The 19,304-nt window shown below is 37.1% G+C and overlaps 1 protein-coding gene across 1 annotated transcript in view; it reads left to right on the forward strand.

Annotated features, from left to right (window-relative positions):
* The window catches only part of TBC1D15 (TBC1 domain family member 15), a 33,924-nt gene extending 16,113 nt beyond the window's left edge, over window positions 1–17,811 (forward strand). The window contains exons 7-17 of the mRNA XM_065848019.2: window positions 486–683; window positions 2,183–2,311; window positions 4,158–4,261; window positions 4,561–4,655; window positions 6,073–6,189; window positions 9,019–9,119; window positions 9,855–9,954; window positions 10,312–10,409; window positions 16,036–16,152; window positions 16,682–16,768; window positions 17,448–17,811. Of these exons, the coding sequence (XP_065704091.1) occupies window positions 486–683; window positions 2,183–2,311; window positions 4,158–4,261; window positions 4,561–4,655; window positions 6,073–6,189; window positions 9,019–9,119; window positions 9,855–9,954; window positions 10,312–10,409; window positions 16,036–16,152; window positions 16,682–16,768; window positions 17,448–17,642 (1,341 nt within the window). The 3' untranslated portion in view covers window positions 17,643–17,811. The remainder of the gene's footprint in view (window positions 1–485; window positions 684–2,182; window positions 2,312–4,157; window positions 4,262–4,560; window positions 4,656–6,072; window positions 6,190–9,018; window positions 9,120–9,854; window positions 9,955–10,311; window positions 10,410–16,035; window positions 16,153–16,681; window positions 16,769–17,447) is intronic.
* The last annotated feature ends 1,493 nt before the right edge of the window (window positions 17,812–19,304 follow it).

The following is a 19,304-nucleotide window of genomic DNA, read 5'->3' on the forward strand; positions in this document are numbered from 1 at the left end:
GTGGACTCATGAAAGGCAGCAGCAAAATGTCCAGCGACTTGAATGAGGCCAGAGTTCTGTCTCACTGATTTGTTTAATTAAAGAAAATTTTCATGAGTGTATTACATTAGTTTCTGGACTTAGTTGTCACATCAGTTTTTGTGTGAGATTCCTAGCAGAGTACATGGTGATTCAAGATGTGTTTTCTCTATGAAGGTTAAGGAAGATGTTTTGTGGCATTAATCACGGGAATCTGACCCACTTTTATAGGTAGGTCAGGTTTACTGAGCACACTGCTATTCAGTCTTTTAAATCAATGAGTAGTATTATCTTAATACTTTAGGTATTTTTTTTATTTAGGTAATGAATGTACTGTATGAAACTACTGGTACACACAACTTCAATAACTTGGAGACTTAGTCTTGTTGTTTGGTTTCTTTGAGTATGAGAATTCTGAATAATCTGAGGATTTTCATATTTTACTTGTTTTCCTTGTTTTAACACAGAAATTGAAGAAAGATCCATACACAGTAACAATGGGAAGATTTTCCAAAGTTACCAACTATATTTTTGACAGTTTCCGGTTAAGTGACCCTTCGAATCAAAGGCGACCACCATCAGAAATGGCAGACTTTCTTAATGATGCTATTCCAGGACTAAAGATAAATCAGCAGGAAGAACCAGGATTTGAAGTCATTACACGAGTGAGTTGTGTGAATGAATATGATACAGATGCATTGATTCTTTTTCGATGCACGCCTGTAAAGGAGTGGTAGGACTTGAAACTTGGTGACTTATCCTGTTTATGCTTGGTGATTGTGGTACATGCTCTCCTACCATTTATTCACAACAGCAAGATCCTTATCAGCTTCTAGAGTGTTGTTTTTATGCCTGCATATTTGAGTTTTGCTTTGAAAGAAAGTTTGTTCTTGCTGAAATGAGGAGTATTGTTATCTTGGAGTCATTACCCTGAAAAGTGACCCATTCGATGTTTACTGTTTCCTCTGTGGTCACTTAGAGCTATGTTAAGTAAAATCAGTATATACAAGTTAATAACCATCTTCCTTGGCCAGTCACTTTAACATTTCAGTTTAAGAAGGCTAGGAAGGTTAAGTATTTAGTTGGGTGATTAATGTCTAGGTTGCAGAAATCTATAGATTTATGTATGACTTGAACCAAAGTTAGAATGAACTTGTAGTTGGATCATGAATCACTTTGTGTGGGCTTTTTAAAATGCTTGTGATTTACTATTTAAGTAGCTCACATGTTTTTAGAGTGTTAAACTGTTTTGAATGTGTGTTTTTTTTCTTGAGTTCAAAATAGTGTTAACAACTTATCAGTAGTTGTGCAAACTATGGAATTCTAAGAACTTGCTGCCTAGCACTTAATCAGTTAATTTATCAATGAGAAAAAATATAGTGCATGTTACATATTAAAAGTAACACTGACCTATATGTCTTAATGTGGCAAATGCCTTAAACTTCTGAAGAACTGAAACACAAATTGATTTGGTGGTTGTCATCATCACAATATTTTTAGAAAGTAAGGAATTAGCATCTGCTGAATTCTGCTGTGCTTAAACATGCAATTTAGGAGCTGAGAGAGTCTTAACCGCAAATGATGTAGCCTTGGTTGGGTATTAGGAGTTCTGAAAAGCACGTATAGTTTTGGTTTTTTTTAAGGGGCAGTGTACTTAAATTGATCTTACAGTCACACTGTACAGTTTGTGTGGGCATAACATCTCTATAGTTTTTCAATTCTGTCCTAAGATGCACTGGTAGGTATCAGAAATGTGCTTTTGAAGTGAAGCTCCCTATTGTCCTTGCTTGCCGTGTTGGACACACATAATAGATTTCTGATTGCATAGAGGGTTATTAGTCCATGGGAATCTAGTTCAGATACGTTTGTGGAGGTAGAAGGTTATTTAAAACACACACATCCTCCTCCAAAATCTGAAATCTTAATATGTATAACCTGGTCCTTAGCACAGAGAATCTTACTCTAAAGATCTGCTTGTGTTGGTCCACACTATTTGTTAATGTGGACACAGCTGTAGATCCTTTGAGTTGCTGACAGAGGTGTGCATGCATGGAAGTGCAGTTGCATTGAGTATAAGAAGCTGGTAAGCGTAGTACTGTTTGCACAGTTGTTTAAAACTATTGAAGCACTTCAGTGGGATTCACATAACATCTTTGTGTTTCAGATCGATCTAGGAAAACAGCCTGAAGTTAGTAGAAGAGAGCCTGTGTCAGCTGAAGAATGGGCTAAGAATATGGATTCTGATGGAAGAATTTTAAATGTTGACTACATAAAGCAGTCGATATTCAAAGGGGTAACTTGTTTTTCTGAAGTCAGCAAGACCTGTGGCTTGTTTCTGGCTCCTTTTTCTTTCCTTCCCAAGCCATGGTTGTGCTGTTTTCATTATACTTGTGATGCTTCGTGCAGAATTTTGAGCATGAGCCAGGAAGTGTTGTTGGAGAGACTGCATAAAGCATTGTTTTCTACTAATCAAATAAGTCTTGCAACCATACAAAACGCTCTGCAAGGAGGTAGATCTTGTGGCTGGCTCAAGTGAATGAGTTGAAAATACAAAGGCTGATATGGTAAAGAAATCCAGGTGCCTTTTGGGAAAACACCAGTGCTTCCGTGTTAGGATATTTGATTTATTCTTTTCTTTTTGAGGCTGTTTTCTTATCCTTCTCCAGCAAAAGCTTATCTTCTTTGCCCAGCAGTTTGCCTGGATTTGGCTCTCATCAGAGCAGTCCTAAACATGTCTGGTGATGTTTATTATTGAACTGAGTGTTTTTGCAGTATGAATGTGAGTTAGGTCTCAGTGGTGGAAATGTTAAAAAATTTAGTTATGTCCCATAGCTATTCTATCTAATGTTGTTTTAATATTGCTCTCCTTTTTTTTTTTCTTTTTTTTAAATGGGAATCCAGCTGACTTAATGCATTCTTTGTGTACCTGTCGATACAGGTTTTCAAGTGTGCAGTCTTGCAGTCTTGGAGTTTGAGTAGAAGTAGAGAATGATAACATGGATATTACAGTTTTTAAAAGACCTATACATATTAAGTAATATGTGAAGAAGGGTAGAGTGAAACTGATGAGACCCTTTTCACTTTTTGTGTTATTTAATATACCTGTGCCTGAGGTGACCACTTAAGGACCCTTCTGCAATCACGAGAATTGCTACAAATCTTTTCTTCCTGTAGCCAATTTCTCTGTCATCTGTTGTCCATTGCCAGAAAAGTGAGTGCTTGATTTTATTTATGAATCAAGATCCCAGTAACTTCCAGCATGTTAAGTTCAACTCCTCTTTAAAGAAAAGAGTTAAAATGCCTCTCTTAAACTGTTTGCCTGTCGTTGGAAAAGTTCTGGTTGCTATTTATTTTTTTGCAGTGGTTGATGCTATTCACTGCACCGTCTCTTTGCCTTAATCTAATGGTAAATAAAGAAATTTATTGAGGAATCAAGCTGGCCTTGGACTGGTAAATGAGGGAGTCTGATAGCAAGAGTGCCTCATTCTTGTGAGTAACTACAGGAGTTGAAAGAAACTCTTTTGATGAGAGTAGGATATGATTCAGCTAGTACATTTTTGTCATCTACAAATGATGAGCATTCCTTGGAAAGATTTCTGACAAATAGTGTCCTCGAGTGGACGCCAGTATTTTTGATTGCTTGGAAGATTCATCTACATGTTGGCCATGTCTTGTTAGATTAATTTTTTTTCTTTTTTGTAAATAAATTGAAGTCTGATCCTGAAGATCAGTTTGTGGTGAGACCAGAAGTTTGGCAGTTAAGCAGCATGATGTTTAAATATATAAATTCTCAAGGTACTTTTTTTGCTTCTCGAAGTCAGTGATGCCTGTAAGGTTTCTATTTCCAGCAGTGAAGCAAAAATATAGCAAGAAATATCTTTCATACAGTTTCTTTTTTTTTTTTTTTTAAATCTTCTGTGAGTCCCGTGCTTCCCTAGTTGTCTGCTTATTCATATTCTCTTCTGCCTGTTTCCTTCGATTGTCATATCGAATCTTTTTTGGCTACAATGTAAAAAGAAGCTTACTTATAAAAATTCTCTTTAAAGTTGATACTTTAATAAGTGTTATATCACTATAGGAACATTTCCTCACAAAATCAAAATACTCTTTGTTAATGTTTCATATCTGTTTTTCCCTAGGGTCTCTGCCATACTTTAAGAAAAGAAGCATGGAAATTTCTGTTGGGGTATTTTCCTTGGAACAGCACTAAAGAAGAGAGAGCAAATCTGCAAAAAATGAAAACGTGAGTACAGTGAGTTTTTTGTTATAAAATAAATTAAAAAGCTGCTTTTTTTCTTAAGGCATATAGTGATGTAGAAGGCTTTTTAGAAACTTGAAAGACAGCTGCTGAAGATTGTCGAATGCAAGGAAGTGTCTGGGATTTTCTTAAAAATTATTGTTATACTAGAGTAAAAATGTATAAATAGGGTGGTGTTATCCCATTTATGCCAAAGAACACCTGAAATGAATGAATGCTTACATGAAAAAGAGAAATGAAATAATTAAGCATGTTTTGGTTTCATAATTATCTTTCTTCTTCAGGGACGAATATTTCAGGATGAAACTGCAGTGGAAATCTGTCAGTGAGGAACAGGAAAAACGAAATTCAAGATTAAGAGATTACCGAAGTCTTATAGGTAAATTTAGATTTAGAAACATACCTATGGTACAGATTCACACACTTCTACAGTTCGATATCAAGTTGAAAAAATGTAGCTGTTTGAGTAACCTGTATGAAGAAGCACTCAAAACTAACATGCTGCTGTTTTCAGAGGTGTCTGAACTTCGTTGCATACTTAATACTAAAACTTTCTTAACCAGAGCAATTCAGAGCTTTACACATTAATGTTATAGAATGGCTGGATTTTTTAACTTCCTTAAGAACAAAAAGCTCTTTATTTCATGTTATTTCATGATGTAATTTTACTGGGAATATCATTAAAATGAGGACATATAGTAGGAGTGTGAAAACTTGTCTGACCATATTTAAAAATTTCTTACAGGGATTTGTATATGTGCATTCTGACTTGTGGAGTTTTATACCTACTTGTAAAAATTTCATCAAGTTCTGTGGACTATTAGCAGTTTGTATCCTCAGTTCTCTTTGATAATGAGATTTGGGTACTGACATTTAAGATTACTAAGCAGTTATTTCAGGAGACAGGATAAGATTTTTGTGTTGTTCTGAGATATCGACTAAACTTATTTCAGCCAGTTATTCAACAGGAAAGCTGAAAGGTTTGAGGAAGCCTACTCTTAGTAGTTAAGTGTGTGTGTGTGTGTGTGTGTGTTAACAGAAAGAAAAAAATCATCAGAGTTCAAAAAAGGTTGAAGTTTGTTTCTGTTTTAGCAGTTCTGTTCCTTTTTAAGCATTTGAAATGTAAATGACAATATTAGGCTTATGTTGTAAAATAGTTCAAAAACTACAAAATATTCCTTTAATGAAAGCATGCTCAAAATTTTGCTTATTTCAGTACATGAGTCTCAAATTTCACATCATTGAATATGCTGTGTGCTTGGTATGTTTGAGGCATGAAAGCTGCCTGATGAAGCAGGCAGTTTCAGCTCACTATGAGTTATAGGAACTTGTTACATGGAATATATAAACACGCTGTGGTGAATTATCACAGTGTCTTTGAGCTGATTGTGTGGTAATTTTCCTACTGTGGATTATGCTGCATCACATAAGTATTTGTAAATGGCATAGCATAGCTAACTCAGACAAAATTGTTCTTAATCCCTCTAAGTGTAAAATATTTTCACTGAATTATAATCAGGAATTTTTCCATAAGTATTAAGAAAAAAAGGGGCAAAAAGCCTTGAAATCTGTTTGTTAGCGAATCCTTTTACTTCAGACAGAAAGGATTTTCTTTATTTTAAAATATTATTTATTTTTAAATGACATTCAGTTATGGAGTTGTCTTAATCACTTCAAAGCCCTGCAACAGTGTTTGAAGAAAAAATCAGCGGCTTAAAAAAACATTGTGAATTCGTTTGATGCTGGCTTTGTAGAACTTCTTTTGCAGGTGTTTTTAATCTGAACTGTTTTCTTAGAAAAAGATGTAAACAGGACAGATCGAACAAATAAATTCTATGAAGGCGAAGATAATCCAGGATTGATTTTACTTCATGATATTTTGATGACCTATTGCATGTATGACTTTGACTTAGGTAAGTTTACGTTCCCCTGAATGTAAAAGGCTTTTTAGTTTCTGATCTGCAGCTTTGCTTATGTTAAGGCCTGTTAATACAATTGAACTTGTATTGATCACAATGCTCTTTGCAAATGTCAAGGCATGTTTTAATAATGCAGACAACTTTGTTCAGTTTCTCATCCTATTTCTTCTTCTGTTCTATCTGATGCGTATCACAAGCATCTGAATTCAGCTGAGGTGGCGTTGAGAATTTAGTGGCGGTTTGTCTTCAATATAGGTCTGCTGTTGGTGTGTGGGGTTTTGTTTGCTTGTTTTAGAATTGAAGCAAGTTTTCAGAGTTTTGAATGAGTTTGGGTCTTTGGAGCTTGAATGTGCTACCATTTTTAAGGCTGATATATTAATAAAAATGATAAACCATCTGTCACAGCTGTAATTAAAGCTCGGCATGCTGAACCAGGTGTTTGCAAACACGGGTATTCTTATGAATACTTTAAAAACTGGTTCTGGAGGAGTACACTTAGCAGTCTGTCAAAAATTATGCTTCAGCGTATGCATCTGTTGCAGAAGGAAGAGTGTATAACATCTTGCTTTAATCACAGTGTACACGAGATGACTAAGTCTTGGCTTCTGTTAACTGTCTTGGAAGGGAAGGAGGGAAAAAATACTTCTAGCTGCTTCCCCTGTCCACCACTGGTATGGCATTTGGCTGTTCTGTACCTGGTGTTTTTTTTTTTTTTTTTTGGTATTTCGTCTCAGGAAAGTGTTGGGATTCTAAAATCCCATTTGTGCCAGATTTTGAAGGCAAAAAGTAGGAACAAATCTTTAATTACTAGTAAACTCGCTGTGTACTGTAGTACTAGTCAGCTTTTGTCCTTTCTGTCATGTCTGTCAAGATACTTCATCCTTGGCTTGAAAAAGAAGGTAAAGACTAGAACTGATGGACATTGTTTAATCACATAACTCCATTCCACACATCTTTCTATATTTCAACCTGCATTAATGCACAGTGACATATAAGTGAAATTAAAGCGTCTTGACCACCTACTCTGTTAAAAATTATGTAGATGCCTTAAATGTATGGATTGAGCAAGACTTCTGTTTCATGAACAAGCAAGAATAATGGAAATGTACATTTGATATTGTATCTATCCAGTGCTTCTAAGCTACTCAAGCTTTGGTATGGTGCAGCTCTTAAACCTTGACAGCAACTGTAGAGAGATCTGAATAATGCCACTACTTGCCACATAGGGGAGGGGACAGAAGAACCGTTAATACAATATTTTTCTAAATGAATTCCTCAAATCTGCGTTACTTACACTAGTTTTATTATTAAGAGACTTTTAAACTGTCTTGAACAGAATTTTTTCTACATTTATTCTTAATTGACTGTAGTATTAAATGCGTGGGGAATAAAACATTTTTTCTTTCGACCTTTTAATTCTTAATTATTGTAATTATTGTTTTCTGTTCCTTGTTCTATTTTTCTTCTCACAGCTACTCCATATTTTCACATTCATTGACTCTAATCCTCTTTTCAGTTATTCAGTTATAATTGCATTGTTAAGAAATGGAATTGGCCAAGCATGAGTCTGAGAAATGTCGTGTTGTGTTGAACCAACCACTGATGATACAAATACACGTAAATCACACTCTCCCTTACTTAGGGAGGTCAGCAGTAATAGGGCAGTAGATAAGCTGACTTGGGCATCAATAGTAAGGCAGTTAGAAGAGTCAGGAAGAAGGGGAGAAATGACCTCTAAAAAAATCCTTGTCCTCTTAATTAGGCTGTTAATAACAAATAAGGAAGCTGGAAGAAACATTAAAAGGCTATAAAATTTTGAAAATGTTTTGTATACAACTAAAATTTTTAGCTTTTTGTAAAAATGATATGCTCTAAAAGTGGACATTTCATTCACCAGTTAAATGTAGGCTTTTCTTAAGGCATGTGAATGCTTTTTAGGGCATATGAACTTGATTCATAATTTCTGGGCATAGAAAGCTAAAGGTACTTGCTTGGATCGGGTCTGATTATGTGTTTCTTTCATGCTTTTCACAAGCAGTGCTTTACTGTTAATCCCCTTCTGCAGTTTTGATAGGTAGTAGTGTTGTTTTGTTGTTGGCTGCTTGGTTACATAGATGGTCTTAGGCCTTAGTGTATTTAAAATACCATCCAAGGAGAACAGTGCCTACTTCCGTGAATACAGGAATCCTTAAAGCATATTTGGTGCCAGAAAAAAGAAATGTTAAGCGCAAAATTTTCTTCCTAAAAGCTATTGCACCATATGTTTGCCTGGTATTGAAAATCAACATCTCTTCTGCAAATTTATTTGAAAAGAAAATCTTCAGTTGCAGGGGGAAAAAGTGGGAAGACATTTAAAACATTTAAAATGTATGGAACAAAGGAACCAATTACAGATGGAGAGGAGAATAAATAGAAGTCTGTATTTGTGATAGTGCAAGGTATATATTTAATCTTCTTAAAAATATCAATAGGTGCTTCTGAGCTCTAAATGGGAACTTTTTTTTACTGAAAATCTATTCTGCTGTCAGCTCAGTTTGAATGTATTTCAACAACTACAAAAACAATGCATTTGTTTTATGTTTTCTTTAGGTTGACAGAAACTGCTGCTAAATCTTTTTAGAGCTGCTAGATGTTGTTTATTATTAATACAAAAATGTCTTTACTGGTGGTTGAGTTGGAAAGTTATAGTATCTGTACAAACTTGGAATGCAAACATTCATTTCACTCAGTCATTCAATGCATTTGAAAAGTCACTGTTGAACTGCTGGATTTAACAAAATCTTATTGCTTTTTTCCCCCCCTCCCCCCTTTTTCTTCATGAAGGTTACGTCCAGGGGATGAGCGACTTGCTGTCACCTGTCTTGTATGTTATGGAGAATGAAGTAGATGCCTTTTGGTGCTTTGTATCGTACATGGAACAAATGGTAAAATAAGGCCCACATAAACATATAAGCTATGGATAGCATTTGGGGTTAATACAAATTTCACTGGGTTTTTGTCACATTTTTTTAAAGCAGTCCTGTTATGTTTGAAGTCAATGTGTTGCTTTATTTTTTTTCTGATTGACACAGGTTATGGTGGCTTTATTATACTATTACTGTGCAATACAAAAAATTAAGCTCTGTGGAAATTCCGAAGTATAATAACTCAGAGCCATCACAGACAAATTTGTATCAGTCGGGAGTCCTCTAGCAGGATTTTGTTCAAGATAATGGTTCCCTGTAATACTTACCTTTTGGCATTTATTAAATGCAACTTAGACTTTACACAAACCAAAGCTTTTATGAATTGTGTATGTGGTGAAACAACATGTGACTGGTATGAGAATAATAATAATGATAATAAAAAAGTTGTCTTTTTTGTTTGAGTGGTACTGCTTAGAGGTACAGAGCATAGGCTGATTTAAAATATGATTTATTACATACAAAAGCGTTATGAAAGAAACACAGTTCACTACTTTAGTTAAACCTTTCAGTAAAAAGGCAGACATTTTCATTAGGTAGATGTATAATTAAATATCCACGTGTTAAATACCTAAAGGATGAGGACCACTGTTGCAACAACAAAAGGGTTGGTTTTTTTAATTAAAAATAGCTGTAAATCTCAAAATTGTCATTGAGTTAATAAAAATGACAGTGCTAATATTTTATTCCATCCAGCATCAGAATTTTGAAGAACAGATGCAGGGTATGAAGACACAACTAATTCAACTGAGTACTTTGCTTCGTTTACTAGACAGTGGATTTTGCAGTTATTTAGGTAGGTGTATTATTTGTGCACAATAACTAAAACAACTTGCTGTGTTCCATGTGCATTGATACCCTTACCAGTCTTTAATCATAATTCCAATAGTAGTAATATATGAATACAGGACTTGTAAATTAATAATGCCTGAAATATTTCAATAATTGCTCAGTGCTTATTGAAAAACAGGGTCATCCTGTTACTGTTTTTAAAGATATGCCATCCTCTGGCAAATATCTTTCATTCTAAAAAGGGTTTACCATCTTAAAAGTGGTTTGATTGTATATCTGTAAAGTGTGTTGTTCTCCCTATCCACCCAGTGTTGTCTTAACCAAATTTGGTGTTTATGAAATTTAACACTCTTATTCCTAGAATCTCAAGACTCAGGCTACCTTTATTTTTGCTTCCGATGGCTTCTTATCAGATTTAAAAGGGAATTCAGCTTTCAAGATATACTTCGACTTTGGGAGGTAAGAAGATATTTCATCACACAAACTCCAGCAGTCTTGGGACTTTTAGAGCAAAAGGCATAGAGCATTCTGCGAAGTGGCTAATACTCTAATACATATATGAATATTTTAAAAAACTGATTCAGTGCAATGAGGTGAGGACATATTAAAATCATCAAATGGTTTGGGTTGGAAGGGACCTTCAAAGGTCATCTAGTCCAACCCCCTGCCATGAGCAGGGACATCTTCACCTAGATCAGGTTACTCAGAGCACTGTTTGGCCTTGAATGTCTTCAGGGATGGGGCATCTACCACCTCTCTGGGCAACCTGTGCCAGTTTTTCGCCACCCTCAGTGTAAAACATTTCTTCCTCATGTCTGGCCTGAATCTTCTCTGCTGTGGTTTAAAACCATTACGCCTTGTTCTGTTGCAACAGGCCCTGCTAAAAAGTCTGTCCCCATCTTTCTCATAGGCCCTGAAAGGCCACAGTAAGGTCTCCCTAGAGCCTTCTGTTCTCCAGGCTGAACAACCCCAACTCTCTCAGCCTGTCCTCATAGCAGAGCTGTTCCAGCCTTCTGATCATTTCTGTGGCCTCCTCTGGCCCCTCTCCAGCAGGTCCATGTCTTTCCAGTGCGGAGGGCTCCAGAGCTGTCTGCAGGACTCCAGGTGGGGTCTCATCAGACCAGAGTAGAGGGGCAGAATCACCTCCCTTGACCTGCTGGCCACGCTGCTTTGATGCAGCCAAAGATACAACTGGCCTTCTGGCCTGCAAGTGCACATTGCTGGCTCATGTCCAGTCTTTCATCCACCAGTACCCCCAAGTCATCCTCCACAGGGCTGCTCTCAATCCCTTCATCCCCCTGCCTGTATTGATACCAGGGGTTGCCTCAACCCAGGTGCAGGACCTTGCATTTGGCCTTGTTGAACCTCAGGAGGTTCACATGGGCCCACTTCTCAAGCTTATTCAGGTAGCTCTGGATGGCATCCTGTCCCTCAGGTCTCTCAACTGCACCACTCAGCTTGGTGTCATCCACAAACTTACTGAGGGTGCATGTGAACCCATTGCCCCTAAGGGACACCACTTGTTACTGGTGTCCATCCAACCATTGTGCCATTGACTGCCACTCTCTGGGTGACTACATCAGCCAGTGACCTCAGGCCTCTGGAATGCATATCATGAAGCATATGTTGTGCCTTTTTAGCCAAAACATGAACTTGGGAAGTTAATGAAAAATATTTATAAGAGCCGGTGGGGATAAATTGGCTTTTTCAGAAAGGTTTGTACAGGATCTTTTTTGATTTGGACAGAGGAAGCTCTTAAGTGGAAGTGGTAAGTGGAGACTATCAGTGAATTTTTAATGTAAAAGCATCTATGCCAGAAGAAATAACATTTGTGTGTGTGTCTGATTAGTTCCTTCATGTTAGTGGTACTTCATAGATTTATTGCAATGAAGCACTGGCAACATATGTTTTGTGTTAGCCAAAACCATGAAGAGGATGATGTCAAAAGATCCAGTTAATCTTGATGATAACGCTCAGGGTGTCAAATAACATAATGCAAAACATCAAAATGTGGACGTTCTGATAATTCCAGGTTAATGAAATTTTAGGTGATCTTGGGATCAGATGGAGTAATTAAGATGAACTCATATTTTTGTTGAACGCTCTTTCATTTTTTGTTCCAAGAAGATGGAAAAGTGTGTCAGCGCTACAGGTTTATTGTCTAAGATGCATTTAACAAGAGCACAGTAGCCACTGATAACTCCCAAACAAGAAAATAAATGTTCAGATGAATGGAAGGAGTATTTTCTAGCACATAACATCATATAGAGTTGTGCTGGGGAACAGAAGGTTAATGAAAAGAACAGGACTGAGATGCATAAAATTTATACTATAATGAAAACCAATGTTGTTTGTGGTATAATGAAAAATAATGTTGATGCTTTTATTAACTTTTTCCACTAATGAAAAAGGAGTCACATAAAGAGGAGGACCAGTATTTAAAATTGTCCAAAGTAAATATATTTTAGCTTTTTATCATCAGTTGGTGGAATTTACTATCGTAGAGTGTTGAGGTGGTATTTTAACTGAAGAGGACTACAAAGTTTATGAATAACATTCATAAATAAGGGAACCAAAATATATAAAACCAAACTAATTCTCTTATTTCAAGGTATAAATGATAATGATTTGGGGGGAAAAAAATCACCCTTTTTTTTTTTCCCCTTAGTGTTACCTTCTCAATACTTTTTTAAAGACTAATTTTTCTTTTTAAATTGATGACAACAATATTTGTATTCATAGCTTACAATCCCAGGCTAGCATGTTTTTATCACCTCTGCTTTAATGCGTGTATATGTGTGCATACAGAAAAGAAATGCACTGTATTTCGAACTCCTAAGTATATTATTTCTGTCTTAGGAAGATGAGGGAAACCTACTGATGTATGATAGTCTCGTAGGTTCCTTCCAGCACATCATAATGCATGTTTACTGCAAGTATTCAATTTTTCTTAGGAGATATGGAATGGGAAAGGGGATATTTAGTTTTCTTTTTAAAAACAAACTAATTAAGACATTATGTTTTATGTGAAGGCTAGTGTCACCTTTGTCACAGTTGAAGTTCGTCTTACAAGAGTGTTTTGTTTTGTTTTGTTTTTCTGTACGTAGCTAAGCAGTTTCAGTGGTATCGGTGGAGTGTATATGTGGGATTTACAAAAGCAGGCTATAGGCAAGGGAGAGCGTTTTCCCCTTTGCAATCAGTAGAGAGAAATGAACTGCTTTTAGGTTGTTTCAGTCTGAGCAAAATTTGTCTGCTGTTTTGTAATCATTTGTTGGAAGGATGATCTGGAAAATGACAGTCCTGTCAGTCTGACCTCAGTGCCAGGGAAGGTCTCGTAACAGATCATCCTGAGTGACATCACGTGGCACATGCATGACAAACAAACGATTAAGCCCAGTCATCATGGGTTTATGGAAGGCAGGTCCTGCTTGACCAACCTTATATGACAAGGTGACCCACCTAGTGGATGAGGTGAAAGGCTGTGGATTTTGTGTATTTAGACTTCAGTAAAGCCTCTGACACCGTATCCCACAGCATTCTCCTGGAAAAGCTGGCAGCTCATGGCCTGGATGGGTGTACTCTACGATGGATAAAGAACTGGATGGAGGGTTAGGCCCAAAGAGCTGTGGTGAACGGAGCTAAATCCAATAGGTGGCCAGTCATGAGTGGTGTTCCCTAGGGCTCAGTATTGGGGCAGTTCTGTTTAACCACTTTATTAATGATCTGGGTGTGGGGATTGAGTGTAGCCTCAGTAAGTGTACAGGCAACACCAAATTGGGTGGGAGTGTTGATCTGCTGAAGGGTAGGAGGGCTCTTCACAGGGATCTGGACCAACTGGCTTTGTTTGGCTGAGGCCAATTGTATGGGGTTCAACAAGGCCAGGTCCTGCACTTGGGTCACAACAACCCCAGGCAGCGCTACAGGCTTGGGGAAGAGTGGCTGGAAAGCTGCCTGGCAAAGAGGGATCTGGGGGTGTTGATTTGACAGCCGGCTGAATATGAGCCAGCAGTGTGCCCAGGTGGCCAGAAAGGCCAACAGCATCCTGGTTTGTATCAGGAATAGTATGGCCAGCAGGACTAGAGAAGTGATCATCCCCCTGTACTCAGCACTGGTGAGGTGCTACCTCAAATCCTGTGTTCAGTTTTGGGCCCCTCTCTACAAGAAAGACATTGAGATGCTAGAGGGAGTGCAGAGGAAGGTGACGAAGCTGACGAGAGGTCTGGAGCACAAGTCTGATGGGGAGCACCTGAGGGAACTGGGACTCTTTAGCCTGGAGAAGAGGAGGCTGAGGGGAGACCTTATCAGTATCTACAACTACCTGAAAGGAGGTTGTAGCCTGGAGAGTGTTGGTCTCTTCTCCCAAGTAGCAAGTGATAGGACAAGAGGAAATGGCCTCAGGTTGCACCAGAGGAGGTTTAGATTGGATATTAGGAAACATTTCTTCTTGGAAAGGGTTTTAAAGCACTGGAACAGGCTGTCCAGGGAAGTGGTGGAGGTGTTTAAAAGACTTAGAGATGAAGCTCTTAGGGACATGGTTTAGTGCTAGTTTTAGGTTATGGTTGGACTTGATGATCCTAAGGATCTTTTCCAACCAAAGTGATTCTATGATTGAGGGAACCCATTTGAAGGTGATGTGATGTATTCACTTGCAGAGGGTGGGATGGAAAGAAGGGGAAGTACCATCTGAGATTTCACTCCCAGGATTCTGGGGCTTTTTTCTGCCCAATCTGTGAATTTCAGGGTGTTTTTTTGGATCTCCATTTCTGTCCTCTGAGTTGCCTGAACCACTAAGGTAGCATCGAATGCTTTTTCTATTCTCCCACTGCCTTCATAACTTCTAGTGTTTTATCTCAAAAAAAAAAGAATAAAGAATATTCTTCACCAGATTGGTTATTAGAGATTCACTTTAGAGACAGGATATACCAGTCCCCATCAGCTGGAGTAGAGGCCAAAACCAAGCCCTCCCACGTACTGAGCAAGAGCTGTAATACTGGAACAGGCTGCCCAGGAAAGTGGTGGAGTCACCATCCCTGGAGGTGTTTAAAATGTGTTTAGACAAGGTTCTTAGGGACATGGTTTAGTGCTAGAGTTAGGTTATGGTTGGATTCGATGACCCTGAGGGTCTCTTCCAACCATAATGATTCTAAGATTCTATAATCAGATTGTGGTAGAACATGTGGGTGGTCATATCCTCACTACATGGTACGGCAGGGTGTGCTTGGCAGTGCTTGTGCTAGAGAGGTGGTGTTACATCTTACATGGAGAAGTTGAGACACATTGTGTGGTTGCAGTTATTTGCAATGCTATATGCAACACCTTTTTTACAGAAATATGAATGCAGAGTAATTTATGCAAACAATTTTTTGTTTCTTTCCTGGTTTTTTGTTGTCAAAACTGTTCTCCAGCTTTCTGCTCACCTCACACATTTTCTTCAAATACATTTTATTATTTTTAATTTTTTTTAGGATTTGACTCTCATGAACATGTTAAAATAGGTATTAATACTGAGGTTGCACATTTCAGTCACAGTAAACTGAAGAATTATTATCTGTGGCCTCCATGGGACCAAATCCCAACATGCAAGAAAATAACACCCACCCTCAACACCTGTGTCTACATGTATGTGGGCTCTTGTAGTGAGGAGATGCGGAGCAACTTAGCACCTTATTTGATAACCATTAGGACCTTTTGGAGGGATTGCTGAGCATGACACGCTTCTACCAATTCACACTTAATGCAAACACACTAACCCACACAAATAATTACTTAGGTTTAGTTACTTCTGTGTAATTCTGAGTAGGAGAATTTCACATGAGCTGAGGCAGAGCACATGCATGCAAAAGACTGCAGGCTCAGGCAGCTCAATAGCATTAGGGTGGACAACCTGGTAGACAGAGGAGTCTTGAAGAACCAGATTAGCATTTGGTGACTCATAGTCGCAGTTGTCACAAATACTTAGTTGCCTTCAAAAATAACATTGTTTTTTAAGCCACTCAGCTTGATGGCTTACTTATTTTCCAAGAATTGCCTTTCTTTTCAGAGGAAAAGCATAAACATTTCAAAAGTGATTTTCATATTTTAACAGGTAATGTGGACAGAATTGCCTTGCCAGAATTTTCATCTTCTCCTTTGTTGTGCTATCTTAGAATCTGAAAAACAGCAAATAATGGATAAACACTATGGCTTTAATGAAATACTAAAGGTACTGAATTCTTATGCATTATTTAAATATTAATTAACTTTTTGGAGTTAATGCAATATGCTTGTCTTTCATGTTGGGGAGAAGGAAAGGTGTGTGCAATCTTGTGAAGGGTTAAATGCAAACTGAATGTCTGTCCTTCATGTTTTCAAAGTGGTTTATTTGATGTCTGTTCTCCCACTTAGACTGCTGCTTACTGTGATCATAGTTTTTGATTTTTCTGTAATCTTATTTGTTATCTCTTTGAAAATGTGAGCTGGGGGTACCTAGGAGGGCTAGATAATTTGGCACATTTAGAAGTATCATGGATTCCTCTTGCAGGTCTTGAATACTGGTGAAAGCTAGCTGTTGCATGCTACAGCATTGAGTACTGATTTATCAAAGCAAATCGGATATGTTTAGCACTTCATAGCTTAAGGGACAAGCTTATAAGGTGGTACTTACTAGCAGTGCAGTGTAGTATTAGTACATTTTACAATGAAGTGTATTTACTGTTTATTGTGCTTACTATTCTTTCTGAATATATTTTTAGCATATTAATGAACTGTCTATGAAAATTGATGTGGAATATATACTCTGCAAAGCAGAAGCAATTTCTATGCAGATGATGAATTGCAAGGTAAAGATATTTTGAATATATTTACTGAGAGCTTTAATAGACAGTAAAAGTATGTAGTTGGCTCAAATTATACGTATATTAATTTGAGTTGCGACGTGGCTAAATGCCTGGGTATTATAAAGAATATGCTATATCTATACAGCACCTGTATTCTAACAGTCTGTAAGCAAGAGTGATTCTTTTTATAGAGTAATATTGTTCACTGGGGCAAAGCTGGATTGTACCTTTTGTTGTAATTTCTTAGCTCTCACTAGAGAGCCTCAGTACAAGTAATTCATTCAGTGTGCCTGAGAGATTGAGGTGAAAGGTGCATTGCACTGAAAGCATGTGCGACTTATTAGACAGAAACTAATGGTTCACTTAACAAAATTAATTTCAATAACATGAAATGTAATTATAATAGTTGTTTAGACTTTTATTTTTGCAGTGAAGATTATATTGCTACTTAGGAAGTGATACATGAGCCTGCCCTCTTTGCTGTCTTTTCAAAAAGCAGATACAGAGAATGGTAACTTTAATGGAACTAATGCTGAGAGAGATGCTTTCAGTACGGCTAAGTTCAAAGGAATGATTACTTACTGGGGATGGGAGATGTACCATGGGGAACCTTGTTGTTAACTTTTTTTCATTTAATTACAGTGACTTTTAATATTCCTCCCGCATCTGTCTTCCTTTCTAGGAATTGCCTCAAGCAGTCAGTGAGATCCTGGGGATAGAAAGCAGTTCTGTAACACCAGATTCAGATAATGGAGAGGATGAAAGTGCAGCTGTGTTGAGTTGTCCCACGTCATTGTATCAGAGTGTCTCAACACCTGTAACTGCTGCCAATGGAACAACAGACAGCACTCAACAGATGTCTGAGACGCAGAGCTGAACACCTGTGTAATTACAGCTGGTTAAATTGAAGAAAGACTTTTACTGAGCACGTTTTTTTCAAGCACTTGAGAGATGGATATTTAAATTTGGTGTTGATTAAGCTTTAAGGTTGGAAAGAAAATCTGTACTGTAATGCTCTTGCATTAAAGCTTTACAACATGACTCAACTATTTTTGTAGTTTCTTCTACCAAAATAGCCTTTTGTTTTCAATAACATTCCTTAATATTTTTGTAGCCAAGTGCATTTTCTTTTTGGTGGTGAACTGGAAGTGGCTGGTGATTAAGAAAGAATTTGAAAATATGCATTTGCTGAGCTTTTGCACGTATTGATGTAAGACAGTGCGAGCTCTTTGATTTGAGCAGATTCACAATAGGCCAGCTGAAGCTGCTGTACAACATTTTCAAGCTGAAGAGATGCTGATGTGTTAAAGAAGGATTGTTTTGTAAATGAATGGGTTTTCCCTATCTCAAATGTTTACAAAATACTTCTATGTATTTGTTGCTGGTTGAATGTAGATTTGAAATGGACATTCATACTTACACAAGTTAATGTCCAAATACTGAATTTTGTGTAGCAGGGAGTGGATGAACAGTATATTTTTACATTAACATATCTTCACTTTATATATGCATATATATATTTACACACATACACACACTATATACACAAATGTTTGTGAATACTAAAAGGATAGTCATATTTTCAATATCTGAATAAACTTGACTGTTTGTTCATATGAATCAGTTTGACCAAATTAATGCACAGCTCCAACTTGGGCTCTTTTTCGAAACTTTTCTAACTGAAGGTAACTTTCATGTGAATACATTCAGTCCTACACTAGAGGTAGTTTTGCAACTGATTTCTTGCAAACTTTACTGATATTTATCTTTGCTAATATATTAACTGATCGATTAACTGCTTACACTGTTTTTATGACAAGATTATTTGGAGAACTAATAAGCAGGTTATAAAAAATAAACCACAAACCAAACCAGGAATCACAATTAACATTAATGCATTTTTTTGTATATGCAAAAGGCAGTGTGAGTTTATTCCATGCCATGCTGATGTCCTTTGACGTTATGTGAAATTTAACATAACCAATTAAGTGTATTCATTATTTGGTAACTATTGTACATATATAAAATAAAAATCAAAGCTGATTTAGTGTTTTTAATTAAATCATATTTAGAGAAAAAAATCTAGTTGTCTGGTTGTTGATATAAGAACATGAGGTAGAGGGGATAGCTAACAATGGTTAGTCCATCGATATATGTGTTATGAGTAATGGAGAGCAGTGGGAATAGTTTATTACAAAGTGGAACATACTTTTCATCTCTAAACTGTTGATTTGTGACATGAGGTGGAGCTTTCTTTTCTGGAGCAGTTTACTTTTACAAATGTTATTTGTGACATCTAAAGCAAATACAAGTAATACCGAAAGCCTTAATAGATAAATCAAGTTGTTGCAATAATTTGAGACCTGATTAAACTTCTCTCACCAGTTGTGAACAAACACTGGAGAGCTGAATCAGTATAGATTTTGTTTTTAATATTGTCAATGTGCTATCTCTCATCAGTTAATAAAATGTCTTACGTGGTGTAAGTCAAGGGTTCACAGCTCGGCGTATCTGCAGCCTTTCATTTCCTGTCCAGGAA

This window comes from Patagioenas fasciata, chromosome 1, assembly GCF_037038585.1.
Source record: "Patagioenas fasciata isolate bPatFas1 chromosome 1, bPatFas1.hap1, whole genome shotgun sequence".
NCBI classification, from domain to species: Eukaryota; Metazoa; Chordata; class Aves; order Columbiformes; family Columbidae; genus Patagioenas; species Patagioenas fasciata.